General features: G+C 49.8%; 1 protein-coding gene across 1 annotated transcript in view; it reads right to left on the bottom strand.

The window, feature by feature from the left end:
- Positions 1-697: 697 nt before the first annotated feature.
- Positions 698-17,052, bottom strand: part of LOC140654070 (3',5'-cyclic-AMP phosphodiesterase 4B-like) — a 136,991-nt gene continuing 120,636 nt past the window's right edge. Inside the window, exons 4-8 of the mRNA XM_072867031.1 lie at positions 7,637-7,831; positions 5,411-5,447; positions 5,215-5,285; positions 1,330-1,379; positions 698-829 (exon numbers count right to left, since the gene is read on the bottom strand). Coding sequence (XP_072723132.1) covers positions 822-829; positions 1,330-1,379; positions 5,215-5,285; positions 5,411-5,447; positions 7,637-7,831 — 361 coding nt within the window. The 3' untranslated portion in view covers positions 698-821. The remainder of the gene's footprint in view (positions 830-1,329; positions 1,380-5,214; positions 5,286-5,410; positions 5,448-7,636; positions 7,832-17,052) is intronic.

Consider the following 17,052-nt stretch of genomic DNA (forward strand, 5'->3'; position numbering starts at 1 on the left):
TGCAGGAGGAGGCATTTAAGATCGTGATGTCCAGTTTTCTTTCTGCATCAGAGGTTTCCACATCCCATTAACAAGCTTTGAGGAACCTCATCTGGAAATCTCTAGGACTATACGGTGTCCCCAGACAGTAAATAATACACAGCATGAAAGGAAATGATAGTTAGTTATCCAGGTTTCACACACTGTAAAAATTAAGCTTTATTAGTCCCTTAAAGCACATAATTATTGGAAAGGCTGAGATTAAACCTTACAAATGGGCACTCCTCCAAATCTTATCTCCTTCTCTGTGGGAGTAACCTTTAAACTAGTGCAAGTAGGGCCAGCCCTGTTCTTGAGACGGGTCCCACAAGCCCTCAGCACTGCATGGCTAAACCCAGGTGTAAAAATAAAGAAACCTGTCATAAGCAGGTTGCCTCTGCTTCCCATCCTCAGCACTTCACCCTAGCTGAGCAGCCCCCTGCTCCCACCACGACTGCTCCCTGCCTCCGCTCGCTGGGCTCACACTGCTGCCTACCCCACCTTGCTCTGGCACCCCAGGCAGGCGCTGAGCCCCCTCAAGGGTCCCTTGCTCGCCCGGGCTCTAGCACGAGCTGTCCGCAGTGCGCTGCCCAGCGCCCTCTGTCCAGAGGCTTTGCTCGGTGTTATTCTCCTCCATGGTCGTAGTGAAACCTCCTTGTGTTTCCTGTGGTCCCTGACCCGACACGGGGGTGAGGACAAGGTGACTGAGGGACACCGCGTGCAGGGGGGGAGTAGACAGGAAAGAAGATGCGATTAGCCACACTCACTGACTTCTGCCCTCGTTCGATTGCTAAATGTAGATTTCAGAAGACTGCAAGCAAACAACGAAACAAAAAAATGCCATTCCAGGGCAGCCTAATAAAAGCAGAGGAAGTTTCACCTGAGAAAGGTTTTTGAGATTGCAATTTTTACATAGATCACATGGAAACAAACCGAAATAAACAGGATAAAAAAAATACAGCTGTGTCTGAGCCTGTTCAAGGCTTGTAGGCTGGGGCTTGTCCAGGCCTGTGCAGCACAGGGACTCAGAAGAATAGCAGTCACTGTGGCCATGGCTATCAAACCAAAATCGTGTTTGTCTTTTATGCTAACATACAAGGATAAACCCCAAACCCAAACTATTAAAATAACAATATTTTGGGCCTGATGGCTCTCTTGTATTGGTTTTGCACAAGTAACTCAGAAGAAGCTCTACGAGCCCAGAATTGCACGAGGGGGAGGAGGCAGAGAAGCAGCTGTTAGTAAAATGATGCGCAATAAGCCTTCATCTGCATTTGACCTTGCAGGTGATTATCAAAGTCACACACATACCTTGCAGGTTAACTCTGGAGACAGGTGGCTGACTCGTTGCTGGAGATCTCCTAAGAGGGATAAAGAATACTCTATAAATAGGTATTATTTTATCATTTCAAACCCTGTTGCCAGTTCAAACTGCCAACTCCCACAGTTAAAAATCCTCTTTCATACTTGCAAAGAAGCCCAAAACACTTTAAAAGGATTTGGCAGTTAATGAGCAGTATCAATATATCTGTTAGGAAAACCCAAAGATGTATGTCCCCTGGCTAGGCGCACACACGCGCTGGAAAGAAGGTATACCAAGAAAGATGCACCATCATCCCACACTGCCTTTGCAACTTTCTGCTCAAAACATGCCTGGAAGTCAGGAAGGGCTGGTCTCTGTGGCTGAAGGGGTCAGGGGGTCCCCCAGAATCAAGATCTTCTCCTGCAAAGCTTTTCCCTACAAGGCCCGGACCCTGAAGTAACGTCAAATACTACACCAGCGTGCAGGCTGCAAGGCAATGACATAGGTGGGGTGAGAAACGTACAGCTTTAAGCCCTACAGTTAACAGTTTGAGTTGCACCTGGAAGCAAGTAAGAAGATGCTGCTGTCACTAGTGTAAGCTCTGAAACAGCTGAAGGACGTTTCTTTGACTAGGAGCAACAATTTCATCAGAAAAGTCTGGATTTCGGAAGGACCAAAAGCTAATTGAAAAATTGGTTCAAGTCAAGCAAACAGGGTCTGACTGGAAAAAGGGTGCAGTGTTTCTCCAAATGTCAAAATATTTCATTGTGAGATTTGCCAAATAAAACTTAATTTTTCAAGTTGAAACCATAATTTACTTGGGAAAAAAGAGACTTCTTTTTTAAAGAAGTTAAGAAGAGTTGACACCAAAATCAAGATCCTTCATTCTGGACTGAATGTGGTATTTCAGGCTGACCAAAAACGAAACTTTGGGCTTTTGCTTCCCTAAGAAGTTTCTGATACATTTTAACTGAAGCCAGATTTCCCCACACTCTCTCTTAGCCAACCTCCTAACCCCAGTTTTTGAGTCAGCCACTGAACTGAAACATCCATTATTTGCCAGCTCTCCTTTGAAGCTAAAATCAAAGCAAGTGAGCGGCTCAATTCTGCTGCAATTGTAGCTCCAGGGGGTTCTTCAGAAGTGCTCCAGGAAGGCCTTGCTAACCAGGTAAGATCTGTGTCAGAGTAACGCAGCTACAGTCCTGCTTCAAACCCTCGGCCCCAGCCTCCCGATCTGCCAGCAGCGTGCGGGCCGGCGGGGCTCCAAAGCCTGCTCCTGAGCATCAGCCTCCCCTGGGCGCAGCACCCGCTTGCCGGCTGGGATTTCAAAGGCTCGGCTTTTCTGGAGAGAGATGCAGGACCTAGATTCTTCGAAGGGTTCAGCACAGGGCGCACATGTTGGATGCCTACTTCTCTGAAAATCTGCCCCGACCTGCCTCTGCTGAGCCTTTGAAAAGCCAGATCTTGAAATCTCTAAAAAACAGAAACTCCCCAATAGGGACACGATGCCGCGGCTGCAGCGCTTCCAGTATCTGGGGAGACGTGCTCCAGGTATCTCCAAACCCTGCGCCGAGTTGCACAGACATGCCTTCGGGGGGGCGGGGAGGGATGAAGTAGTATTCAGTAGGGTATTCCCCGCTGCAGAGCCTGAAAAGGGAACGGCACCGCTCCGGGCATCCTCGAATTACATCCTGGCCGTGCCCATCCTGGTGCCTGCGGCAGCCAGGGCACAGGCAACAGAGACCCAGAGATCTGGGTTTCGACAGCACTGTTCCTTCTAGACACTAGCACGCTCAAGCGTACATGGCTCCCGCTTCCCGCTCCTTCTCTCCTGCTGGCGGGTATTAAGAGGAGTAGGCGCCGGATGCTTTCTGACCGTGTCCTGGGCCACGTCTGCCAAACTCAGGCACTCCGAAACCATTAATCATACTCTCCTCTTTTCCAATCAGGAAACTGCCTTAAAAACCCTGACGTTAAAGTCCAAAAAATATGACTTCTAGTTGTTTTTTTTTCCTCCAGCCCTTACCATTCATATTTTCCAGCATTTCTGTAAATATGTGGGACAGCATCCTCTTTTTTGTTCTCGGGGTGGGGGGGTGGAGGAGAGGAAGAAAGAGGGGAGAGGAGGGCCTAAAGAAAAGCTGAGATTCTCATGATCCCCAGAGCAGAACTTTAAGTAAAATACCACATATCATGAGACATATGATAAAATCATGAGCTGGCAGCACGGCTGTAACCCAGCAGAGCTGTTTGGAAACTGTGCGGGAAGCTCCGCAGTGCCTGGAAGCACATTCTGCCACGGACTTGGATGTTTGGTATCTAATGGTTTAAACATTTAATGACTTTTACTTTGGCTGGCTGCATGACTTTATACCTCAATCAAATCTGGGAATGTTTTCAAAAGGACACTGCAAGATGCCTCTGTGTCCTACAGGTTACGCCCTCGCTTCCTTCCGGCCCTGTCCAATTTCAGATTCCTCATTAGGAACTGCTGAAATGCTCGAGCTGTTCAAAAAAGCAAAGCTTAAAAAAAGGAATCTATTTCAGCCATCTGTTTTTCTATTAACCTCCATCTTGGAATGCAGCGGTTCCTTCCGATCAAAATTTGCAAAAAGAAATCAACAGAAGAAAAACCTCACGGCCGGATAAAACGCTGGGCTTTATGTAAAATACAAGATTGCATCGGAAGGCAGAAAGCAAAGGCCAGGGTGGGCACCCAGGCGATGCCACGCACGCGTGCAGCGGTGAAGCAAGCCCGTGGCGTCCCACTGGAGCGCACGTTTGCACCTCATTCTTCGCTTCGGGAGCCAGCGGGACGCTTCGAGCGAGCAGCGCCTGCCAGCCCCAGGGCGGGATGGGTGGCTGCGTAATCGACGTCGCCAGGAACGAATGATGCTGGTTTCACGCAAAACAGCTCTCTTGGGGCAAAACAGGCCAGAAAATGACGATGACTGGCTCATTATAAATAGCTAAGGGGAAACGGTGGTTTTGGACAAAGGCGTGAAAAGGAGTTTGTTTGGTTTCTCCTGTTTAGCAGGTATGAAAAACAACATCCTCCTCTTAAGTTCAGTGCAACACCTTCCCCATTCAGTGCAATTACAGTGTCAAACGAAGCAATGTAGGATCCCCAGCCTGCAGGCAGCACAGGCCAGTTCTCTGGGCAGTCCCCCGGAGACGAGCTGCAGGATGCTGCTGCCTGCCCTGCTGGGGAAATCCTCACCGTCCCACAGCCTCGTGCTTGGGGTTTCCCTTCTTGGCATCTACCCTTTGGCCATGACCGCCTCTCTTGTGAAACGATGGTGGAAATGCAGGGCAGCACCAGAGCTTGACCAAACGCCAATGCTGCCTCCGCTCTGAGCTGGGCACCTAACGAACTCCTGGGACAGCCAAGGTGGCAGAGTGAGGAAGACACCACATCACACGCACCCAACATTCCCAGAGACGCATCGCACCCCCTTCTCAGCGAAATACATCGCTCCCTCCTCAGGCCCACCATGCTTTTCCAGTCTCTCCAGCCAGGCACCATGACTGAGCAGTGAGGGCTGCGACACTGGCAGGACAAGAGCCTCTCTCGGGCGTGAGGGGGCACAGACAGGTGTGCGGAGGGGGAACGGGGGCTCGGCGGGTCGGGGGCCGCCGGGGAGGCGATGCCCCGGGGAGGTGCCCGCCCGCGGGCGCTCCCTGAGGTGGGAGACGACGGCAGGACGGGGACGGCGGGCTGCGCTCTGGCGCCCCCTGGCGTCCCGCGCAACAGGCGGAGTGGGCCGCAGGCAGCGCGGCAGTAGCGGTTCCCCGGCCCCCCCCGCCCCTGCTCGGCCCCCGCCGGCCCCCGCCGGCCCCCGCCGGCCCCCGCTGCGAGCGAGCCGTAAGGGAACGAAAAACGGTGGGCTTACTTGTTGGAGGTGCCGTGCAAATTGGTAAGGAGCGTGAAGTTGTTCCTCACGCTTCGTAGACTCGCCAGCACCTGTGAGGGAGGCAAAACCGGAGACGTTACCCTCTCCGGCTAAAGTCCTAGGGTTTTTTTAACCCTTAAAAGTTTTAGGGTTGTTTTTTTTTTTAATTTGAGAGGCCAAAAGGCTGCCAACTCACCTGGGCGAAAGGCGTGACAATCAGGTCGTCCCCGTGCCTAAGGAGAAATGGAGAAAATGTGTACATTTACCTCAAACAGGGCATCATTCACCCCAGAGAAAGAGCATTTTACAGAGGCGAGTTTCCCCAGGCAGCGCCCATGACAAAAAAAACATTAACCCATGCAGCATTTATTTAACACTACATAAAATCTTGTTCCTAATGGAAAGGTCTCGCAGTGTATATCCAAAACAACCTGGCTGGAGCAACTGTTCAGATTGGTAACACCAGGCAATAAAAGCCAGGAAATTCAAAAGTTAAGGCAGCACGCTTGCACCGCGATGGAAAAAAAACCGTAACAGTCCAGGGAAAGGTCAGCTTTGAATTTCCTGGCTTTTGTTGATCTCTGTCACAGTCTTTAATGTTATTCAGACTCTGGGTTTTGTCCGGCCGTTTTCATCATGGAAGATTTGAGCAGAAGTTCTGAGAAAAATACCTCGTCACCATCAATAAGAGGGATTTTTTTGCAATATTATATATAGCATTTGTGCGTATATGAAAAATCCAGTATGATTTACCTAACTGAGACATGGCAGGGTAGAGTTATTGCTGTGCAGTACAGATCTGACAGTGGCTGGAAAGCAGAGGCAATCCAGTGTGGCTGCTGGTGGGCTCCCGTCCCTCTGGGTGTTGTGTACCACGTGCGTCTGCTGCATGGAGTGAGGGCAGGAGAGCAGGCAGGGCTGCAGGCAGGAGAGAAGGCAGGGCTGCAGGCAGGGGAGAACAGGCATGGCTGCAGGCAGGGGAGAGAAGGCATGGCTGCAGGCAGGAGAGCAGGCAGGGCTGCAGGCAGGAGAGCAGGCAGGGCTGCAGGCAGGGGAGAGCAGGCATGGCTGCAAGGCAGGAGAGCAGGCATGGCTGCAGGCTGCCAAGGGCACCTCTAGAGAGGCATCCACCAGCGTTGGACCCCTTCAAAGGGGTATTTTCCCTGGCTGTGCTGCCACAGAGCACGTCCGCTTGTCCAGACTCAGGTATCAGTGCTGCTAAGTCCATGTTTTAATTAAAGTTGTCTCAACACTGATGTCAGAACCAGGTCCGAGTGAAGATGCCGGCTGCCCCGAGTGCCGCAGGAGCAGCAAACGGACACCTCTAACTGCAGGCAGCTATGAAGCTGGGGGAAATGAGGGTGCTGGGCACAGCTGCATGAGGCTCTCCCCGCCCCAGCACAGCTCTCTCCTCCAGCACACGGCCGGGAACTCGGGGCAATTGTTAAAATCCACCGTTTACACAAAACATGGTATTTGCATAATTTGTAGTGGTTACTTTGTCTCTGGTAAATATTTACTAAATGCTAACTAACAGGGAGGGATGTTCTCTTTCAGGAGAATTCTCCTCATGGATCTCGCTAATATTTAGATTTTTATTTCATGACAAAACTTGCCGGGCTTTCATAACAGTTAAACTTTTTTTATGAGCACTTTTTTATAGCTTAATGGTCACTTAAAAACTTTAAACTGTGCCTTTTAAAATAAAGGGCTGCAAATCCAGGACACTCATTTAAGCTCTGCGCTCTGCGTTGTATTGATCCTCTCAAGCTCAACCATCTGTCTCGGCTTTCTGCTGTATTTTCCGCTCAGTTCTAGCGAACAACACATGACAGAAAACAGGATGGAGAAGAGTAATACTGTAAATATAAGCACAGTCATATTTCCATTGTCCAGGCTAATGGTGCGTTACCTACTTAAGAAAAAGCAGACATGATGTTAACCAGGCTCTGAGAATGCACGATGAGAGTGTAACGGAGAAAAGGGAGCGCAGAAAATCACCAAGCAAGCCAAGCACTGGAGCGACAGGGCTCTCCTGCCGGCAGGCCCCGCGGGGACACGGGCAGCTCACAGCGCTCTCTGCCCTGAGCACAGCCCTGCAAGCACTTCACACCCCAAACACGAATTCCCACATGAAGAACTAGTACCAAGAAAAGTAAAATGTAAAAATTCTCTATTATTGCAGGGTACGGATTTGAAAGCTCTTCTGCAAAATTACGGAGAAAAGGGGAATATTTCAAGGATGGGATGGGGAGAAGGAAGTCATGCCTTGGCAGACCATAAAAGCGACTGTCTTGGGCACTCAGGCTATGAAATGTGAGTACCACCCACAAGCACCTCTTAACAGAGCTCTAGGATTACAGGAGGCCATGTAAAGCTCTTAGTTACTGTAAAATATGATGTGAGCTGAATTTATGCTTACTGTTCGCTCGGGAGAGAAGAGTTCCTGGACATCGTCTTTGGTGATAAGTCATAGTCGCTGTCGGATCTGTACAGGAACGACTCCCTGCGCTGGCTGTGACCCGGGAACGTTGTGTGCAATACGAGTCCTGACGAGGAGCTGGCCTGCGGGTCCAGCGGGCTGCGACCTGGTGACGGGCCATTTTCCACATCGAAGCTGTGAACAAAACACATACTGTGTGTCACGCGCATCTGCCAAAAGATGTTTTTTTCAGTGCATGTGTCACATTTGCATTGCCCACACCATGTCATTTGCTCAGTACAGGAGACACAGGGCTACATTCACTGGAGCCTCTCGCTGGCATATTTCTATTGTATGCAAGCAGGACTCTGCATTCCGATAAAACATTTACCCCCAAGGCTTCTTTCCTGACTACATCTGCTCAGTCTTCCTTCAGCCTGAACTTCTCTAAGCTCAGCACAGCTCCTTTCGCTCTCAGCACGAACACACAGCAGCCAAACACCATCCCCAAGCTCTGCAGCTCTCCCCACGCCGCCCCCATGGCCGCAGTGTTTGCACAAGTCAGGGGGTTCGATTTGCCAAACCTCACTCCAAGCCTTACAAGCGTAACAGGGACTAAAGAAGCTATGACCTATCACCATCCTCCAGCCAAGCCCTGTCCCCATCCGCTCTGGAAGCAAACTTTTGAAATCCTGCGAGATTGGTGAGGACTTGGCAGTTGTGCAAGCTGGATGCCCGAGTCTCTTTTCAGCCGCAGTTCACATCTTAGCCATTTGAGATATTAGTTCAGTGAATTTCAAACAGCTGGGCTGAAAAATGGAGGACTGTTTCAAAAATTTTAAAAAAGCCCCAAACCTTCTGTCACCATTTCCATTATACACCCACTTTCTTACGGTTTCATAACTTGGCTGCTGCAACTTGTGGCTGAAGTCACCCTGGACACTTTAGCAAGTGACACCCCTTGTAAACCCTGAAAATAAGCAGGTTGGCCTCCTTTCTTTGGGCATTTGGATCTGATATAAATACCATATGTGTGACCACGTTCCAGCTAAGCCAAGTGAAGTACGGGTGCATTCAGTATGAATTTTCTTGCCTTTGGAAGTCTGAGGCTTCCTCTAACTTGCAGTGAGAGCTGAGTTCTCGCTCTACCAGGGCATGTGCCTCTCCCCATTCCTGATTTTCTCCCAATTTATTGTGCCTGATGACTGCCCTTAACTGCACCACCCAGCTGGGCATGCACTCGGACCGCGGCCGCAACATCGAGCTGCGATCCCTGCCATACATTTCTCCACCCCTCCCTCCTGCTGCCTGCCCCCGCTCATCATATTAAGTCAAAAATCCCCCTGAGCGCAGCAGCAGGGAAGACCCCATCTCTCCCTCCGCTCTGCAGAGCATACAGCGTGCTTTTCACTACTGCAGGAGGAGGCAGATAAAGCACCCAGACAAAAAAACCAGCAAAACCTCTGGTAGATCTGAAAGTCAGTAACACATAGAATTGTGAAAAAAAATAAGGGAGTCTGCATCCAGTTGCAATATGTATCTCAGCTTACTCTCCTTCTCTACTGTGAGCACAGGACAGAGATTCAATACAGGTTGTCTGAGGGGTAAATGAGAAGAGGAAAACAAATACCAAACACTGCAGAAGGGAATCACAGGTAGAGAAAGTCTCAGAGAAAACCCCTGACACGAAAGTGCCATCGCTGAACTCGGCCTGCATTGTTTAGACACGAGGCTGCGGAGAATAAAAGACCAAGCAGGCTCAGAACAAAGGCAGCCTCTCCCCTGTTCGGACAGTGACCTGACCTCGAAGCATTAAGGCCTTCTACCTCCTCATCAGGAAATTTGATTAAAACCCAAATTTTATGGCGTAGCCTGTCCATGGTTCTCTGGGTATTGTCAGGAAGGACGCACAGCAGGGGACAAACTCTCCCACCATTCAAAACCCGGGCACCAACTACAACCTCAGTCTTAGGTTTTGCAGAAGCATTTCAGGTTCCTGTATACTAAAACTGAATGCCTTTCCCGGACGAGCACCGAACTGTGGTGTGACGCCAAACTGGGTCCAGCGATGCAGAGAGGGACACAAGAGCTGCCCTGGAAGAGGCAGCGACCGTGAATCACAGGCTGCATGCTCTGACGTGGCAGCTCCTGATGCAAGCTGCTTCCTGGCGCTTTTAACTTCATACACCAACAAATTTGTATGAAGAATGATGAATTACAGAACAATGTATCAAATATCGGTAATAATACATTGCATGTGAGGGACTGCATACTTTGCTTGAGCAGTTATAACATAAATATTTATTTACAGCTGTGTACGTGCTTGGGAGGGAGTGGGTGCTCAGACGGTGCTTTGTGATGTCTCCAGAATCTACTTACTGGGGTGGAGCAATAAAAGACTAGGTCTCCTGGCAGTTACTCTGTTCCTCATGGCTGCAAATAGAGGGTAACTACTTTACTATTTGGTCCCACATATGGTTCCTCAAGAATTAAAAAATGCATGGGAACATGCGTTTAATTAATGCAATGAAAAAATGCATAAGCACCAGTGCAAAGATCTTTAGATTCTTTGGAAATCCAAAGGCAGGGCACCAGTATAATACAGTACGTGTTGAAGGAGATTCCTATGTCTACCGTGCCTCACTGTAGCTTTTACTTACCCAACTGCATAAGTACATCTTGAAAGTGGTAATGGCTCAATTAATATTCTTTTCTTTTACTCTTTATTATCTGCTCTTTTACCAATGACAGCTTGAGTACACTTTATTTGTAGCCACAAAGTAATCAACAGAAGAAACTCAGCTCTGTAACTGTGGCATCTACAAACAACAGCCAGCTGATAATTAATCCATACCTATTCAGAAAATTAACTCTGATTACTCAAAACATTTTACTGCAAAACCTTCAGTCGAGAACATTTAGTTTACTGACACAAATGGAAATACAGCAATGAGCTAAATCTGAGCATTTAGCTGAGCAGAGCTTCTTCTGGCTGTTTGATCCTGTTCCTGCTGCTTGCTGGTAGACATCAGTGATCGCTTTGGGAGAAAAAGTTAAGACACAAGGTTTAAAAAGTGTGTAAGAGGCAAAGGGAGGGAGGCAGGGGGCAAGGCTGATAAGGGGACCTTCTGCAAGGAGATTACCAGCAGCAAAGGAGGCAGTTTAGCAAGAGGGAAAGTATCCACCAACGATCTGGTTTTGCATGGCTTACTGTAGCACGGCTCCTACGCCTTGAGGTATGTGGAAGATACTCAAATCCCCTTCCCTTTCCCGCTTTTAACATTCTAAAAAAAAAAAAAAGTCCTCTGCCAGCCTAGGCCTATTCTGAGTCACTCCTGCAGAAATTCTCACCTAAGACCCAGGAGATTTTCAAGACCCTCGGAGGACGTGAACAGAGTCGTAGCTGGAGGTGTAAGAAGGACCCTGGCGCTCTGTGACCTGGGTAACGGTGGAGGTTAAACCTTGGCAAAGGCAGAGCTCCCCAGGAAACAGTTTGCCTGAAGTGTACAAGTTTTCCAGATTTCTACAGCCCTTGCAGCTCACGCTGGGATGAGCCGGAGACATTCAGGCTGTGTTAGCGAGAAGCCCAGCACAGTTGACGCCCAGCTCGGAGTGCCGGGGCTGCTTCCAGCCATCCTGCCCGCACGCAGCCAGCTCCTGGCTGCACACTGCCCGTGCTCCCTGTGCCAGCACCTGGGACGCTGCAGCACAGATCACGCAGTTCATCCAGTTGGAAAGGCGTTTTTATTTCTTTCCGCAAGTTCAGCTTGCAGCTATGCCGGCCCCCTCATCTGGCTCCCCTTCCTTGGGCCTGATCCAGCACTCAGCCAACCATGTGCTCAGCCATTAAGTTAACAGAAAATCCCCCCCCCCAAAAGCGAAGGCTAACCTGGAGTTTGTACTTATCTCTACCAAGTGTCCTGTTTTGTGCTCGTGAGCAGGCACTCCCAGCGGTACAGCAGGGTGGGCAAGGTGTTCACCGGGATGGCCAAAACCCAGGTCTAAGTCTCTGCTGTCGTGGTTTTTTTCATACTGACAAGAAGTCAAATATGGGAAACTATTTCCCCTGGGTGACCCCACGTTAGGAGAATGTGGCCTGAGATATGTAGAGCAAGAGCTTAACCCTGTGTTTTTCAAATCTCTGCTGCACATTAAGTTCACCAGTTGCTCTTGGTTTGTACAACAGCCCATCTGGAATTGCGTCCTCATGGGAAAAACATCTCCCAAACAAACATGTGCTGAAATTGGTAAGAATTGCAATTAGATTGTAAAGTTGCCCTCTCAGAGCTGCGTTTTCCCCTAATTTTTTTCACTGGAAGTTAACTAATGAGCTCTGCTGGATAAACTTATTCATCAGTGTGGCATCGTGTTCAGAATACTCCGCAGATTGTAAGGGTCCTCTCCAAAGTTTGCAGCACCCCATAGTCTTTGCGTAAGTGGAAAATAAAGCTGCATCTGTCTAGTTAAAAATAAGGATGGCAAAGTACAAAGCACCACTACAACAGGCTAGAGAAAAAAAAGCTAAAATTTGCTTTGCAATTTATCTTCAAGCAACAGCACTCGCAGTCAAGACGCCCTATTTGTGAAACGACGATGGCACAGGAGCACCAAAGCAGTGGCAGCAAGCTCCAGAGGTAAAAAGTCAGCACTTGACCTGTATTCTACAGTTGCTCCTCGCCCCGTGTCCATACCAAGGGATGGTGGATGAAATATCTTTGGCCCCAAAGCACAGTCATCCACCATGATGTGCCTCTTCTTTCCCTTACCCCCCGTGCCGACCCCAGGGGCTCTTCTGCACGAGCATGTGGATGCCCAGCATGCTCAGGATTAAGTGGGCACTGTTGAGACTTAACATTGTGTTCCCTAAACACCTAGGTCACAAACCTGGTATCTAAGGTCCCTAGAAATCATTCAAGGTAAGTTGCATAAATACCTGTCCCACCTAGGAGATCTCCTCTCTAAAAAGCGTGCCTTGCTCTGTGGTCTGGGGAGCTCCAGCGCACCGAGCTGACACCATTCCCTGCCTGCCTCCAGTGTGCGTTATCAGGTTTATTCGGCCAACATTTCCAAGTGCTGTGACAGCCTCAGGGGGTGACAGTGTCTCTGGAGGCCACCAAGGGCTTGCAAGGAGTTGAGCCCACTTGCATAGAGACAAAAACTGGCTCCACAGGAGGAGAGGTGACAGCGGCTGTAGGGACGGGCATTAGTTAACCACCGACACGAATCAGTGGTGCAATCCCTATGCCAGAAAGTAATTGCAAATCAAAGACTTGACTGACAGACAAAACCAAATCTCCTGAGGCCCTTCTGTTTTTACCAGTGGATTCACGAATGTGCAATTCATGAGCACAGGCGAGCGGCACCCCTGAGGTGAGCATATTCTCAAGGTTACTGACCGCCAGCAGAATCCCGCAGCTGATGAAGAGGGGAATCCAGTGGACACAAAAAGTCACAAATCCCAGTGCCAGCCAAAGGGAACAGCGGACCCACCAAGCAAAACCCAACCCGGCAAGCGCACAGCCAGCGCGGCGAAGGCAAAGCACGCAATGGCAGGGGCAGCGCCAGCGCACAGCAAGTCTCCACTCTCAGCGCTGCAGAGCTGTGAAGGAAGGTGGCCTGTCCCCTGGCTTTCTCCTGGAGCCAGGCTACAGTTAAACTCAACATCCAGGCTCTCCGCTTACTCGGTTGGATGAGAGGAAAGCTGGTGGTGGTGGAGGAGAGGAGGTGGCAGGGGCGGCAGCAGGAGGAGCAGGGTGGCTGCAGAGCAATGCTCAGCAGGGAGGTCAGTGCAAGTGACAGGGCAGCCGCAGCTCCATCTCCTTTGTCCCTCTGCATTTTTTAATAAACCAGGATCTTAATAAAGTGAAGAGCAAAGAAGGAGACAGCAGGTGGCAGGAGTTAGCTGCAGCTCGCTCCGACAAGCAGCTAAGGGGGCACTTGCTTTGGACCTGTGGAAAGATGTGATTGTAACACGGTAATGAACAGAGGAAATACGCAATGGCAAGCCAGGAGAAATCACGCTCAACTGTAAAACACAACGAGGTTTCATGAGTCATTCTGCAAAACAAAGAACATTAATAAAAGCAACCCCCGACCGTCCAAATTCTGCAGTTTTACAGTAATGACTACAATTTCTCAACTTTAAAAACTACTGCAGTCCTTTATCACAGGGGAATGTCCAACCAAGCCTCTGCAGGCAGAGGGATCCCTGGTGCGGGACTCCCCATCGCCCTCCAGCCGTCTCTGCCCCCACCCAGCGATGGGGCCAGCTCCCTGCAGTGTGCATGAGGACCCGTTCCCATCAAACCAGTCCTAAATCCATCCTAAACCAGCCCTGCTCCTTCTGACAGCACAGCACCACCCTCCCATGAAAACATGGCAGCTGCCAAGGTGTCCCGACAGAAGATGCTGCCTCCAACCTAACCAACAATTCAGCTTTCGAGCTCTTTGATCTACCTCTGCAAGGGGGTCTTGGCACAAAACTTTTTGGTGGAGTAGCAATAAGGAAGAGACAGCATCAGGAATGCATTGTCCCTGGATTAGCGTTGCTCGCCAGCAGCCTTGGAACGTGGTAAGATTTGGCAATAAAAACTGAAAAATAGGATTGCACCACGATTTTGATGTAATTCAGAGTTATTTGAATAGTCATTGCAAGTCAAATGGTTACCATGAGAGCTATGCAGCCCCACAGTTTGTTTCTAGATCTGTGATACAAAATATGAAGACAGACACATTTAAGTCTACCAAACCAGGCAGGCTTATGTATTTCTTGTTTATGTTATGAATTTACACTTTTCCTGAGGATGACAGCACTGACTCTACAAGAGGGCTTACCATCTGCTTTGCCTTCCCAGACTCATTCCTGAGGGCATTACTCCTGATCTTCTAACCACGGTACCACCTTTACTATGGTATCAAAAACGTTTCCAAAACAGTATTTCAGGAAGTTTGGGCAGACTCTGCTCATTATAAAGATCCTCTCGCAATCATTAGAGCCCTGCTTCTCACCAAGACATTCAGCTGGATTTTTAACACCATTAGCAATGAAAAATGCTGTTTCTTACATCTTCACATCTGCACAGGCACGGCTGCTTCTCACTGCTATCTAATTTTGTGCACCTGTTTCCCATTATCAGAACATCTTGCTGTTTTTTCTAAATAATCTTTCATGCGGAAAGGTCTGTGCTTGAAACCATCAGCACTTAATGAAACAGGATCGGACACACAGCGGGCAGTGACAGCCGATGCGGATGCCCTCACAGGGGCATGAGGCTCCATGAGGCTGACTGCTCTCAGCACCGCAGGCATTAGCGGTTTTTTTCCCCTCCTGACCTTCTCCCACCAAGGGGAAAATCTTGTTGCTCTCAGAAGCCTCTCAAAAGTGTTCAAATCCCTCTGCCAGCTTTGTGCCTCATGTGGCTCCTAACTCCTTTTTCTCTCCAGAGCCTAAACACCCATGCCTCCTGAAATACGGCCACCGAACTCCTTGCAGTCCCTCCCCAGCACCGTGTATCACAGCTGCCAGCGCAGAAAACCCAGCAGCACTTACTTAAGTGTTTGTAATGTAAACTGTCATCTGCTGCTAAACATGTTATTAAGCCTCCGTGTGTATCACAAAGCAAAAATATATGTTTATTTGACTTTGTCATCTCTGAATATAGAAGTTCACTCTTCCTAGCAGCGCTCTCGTTCAACGGGTACAACGGAGGCAGAATAACCAGAGCCCCCTGCCACGGCCCGCAGCCTGTCTGCCATCGCACAGGAGGGGGCCAAGAATTAGCTTGCCTTGTGCTTACACACTGCTTTGAACCACAGGCCCCGAGTCCACGCAGAGCGGAGAGCTGGTGGTGCTCCCTTTGCAGCCCAGGTCCATCTTCAGCGTAGCACAAACGTAAAAATACGTATACACAGCCAGAGCCCTACATCTCTCCAGCATAACCCTTCAGCAGTACCCTAGCAAGGCTCATGGTTTGCACAGCAGCAAACACCAGTTCAGCTACCAGCTCGGCACACGCACTGTTGGGTTCTGAAGGATGGTGCAAAGTCCTCATTTAGTTTTTTAAAGCCCTATTCTCTACAAAGAAGCCGTTGTGCTACCTGCTTGTTCAGTGTCTGTGGCAACCTTTGCCTGAAACTCTCAGCGTCTTGCACATCAGGTCCGTGAGCCGTTACCTATCCCCATTGCCATTCACTCACCGGCACTGGTGAAAGCCACCAGGCTGCGGAGCCACCATGCATGCCTAAGGACGGCACGCAGTGCCGTGCCGAGCCGGCTGCAGCCTCGCAATGTGCCTGAACAATCACCAGGAGATGGTTGGAAAAGTACAGGAGGGAGGTAGAAATGAGTCTGGATTTTCTTCTAGCACAGAGGGTTCCAAGGAATCTAATCCTTTTCATGTTTACTACAGATAAGTAGTAGCTTGACGTTATCCTGTAACAAGCTAACATCATGTGGTTGTTTAAGTCCCCCAGAGAAGAAATCCTGACTTCTATAAACCAGTTGTTATTTTTCCAAGTGCATATCCTGGGCTACTTTATCATCTTACTATGGTTCACTGCCATTAATCTCTGGAAAATGCAAGGCATAGTCAAACACAGCAGACACCCTCCCCATTTTCACTTCCAGAGCTTGTAAACGCAGATGGATGTGAGCATGATCACCCTTAGCACAGGCAGCAATGCCACTTCCTAAGTGCTTTTTTCTTTTCCCTTATGAAAATATTCTAGCTAGCAACCGACGGAGTAGCTGCTTTTCTGCTGCCCAAGCCGAGGTATTACCGAGGTATTCCCCTCCCTGTACAGGACGTACACAGCTCTTCTCCTCGCCTTGTCAGTGCTTCTGCCCAGCACCCTCCACCCGCTCACAGCTCATCAGGACCAAACCTGCTCCGGCACACGGGCTGTGCTTTTGCTGTGCTGAAGGACCCGGCTGGGTCTCGCCGAAGGGACGGTTGCCTCCTTTTCCCTGCCGGGAAGGTGCTGGATGGGCAGTCGCACACCCGTGGCTGGCAGCGCAGGTGGCACGGGGACAGCGCGGCACTCCTCAGCAGACACTCGCTGGATTTTGGCATCACCTGCTCTGCGAAACGGTGCTGTTCTGCGGCACAGATGTTTACATTCAAGTGACGGGACAGTATTTATCCCAGTCTGGCTCGGCTGTTATGCTCTGTACAGTGTCAGTTCAGCTGCATCCAAGCACTGTAACATTTTACAGGCTCTCTTTCCCAATACGCCAGACACGGATGTTGCCTCCCGTGGAGGAGGCTGCCCACGGTGGCCTGGCTCATGTGATGGGGACCTCGGTGTGGGGCTGCAGCTGAGCCCGGTGCCTTCTGGTGGGGCTCCAGGACACCTTACCGCATTTCTGCCTAGGGACAAGCCCTGCTCCCTCCCCAGAGCCAGCCTGGGGTGGGTAA

Source organism: Ciconia boyciana, chromosome 7 (genome assembly GCF_034638445.1).
Source record: "Ciconia boyciana chromosome 7, ASM3463844v1, whole genome shotgun sequence".
In the NCBI taxonomy this organism is placed as follows: domain Eukaryota; kingdom Metazoa; phylum Chordata; class Aves; order Ciconiiformes; family Ciconiidae; genus Ciconia; species Ciconia boyciana.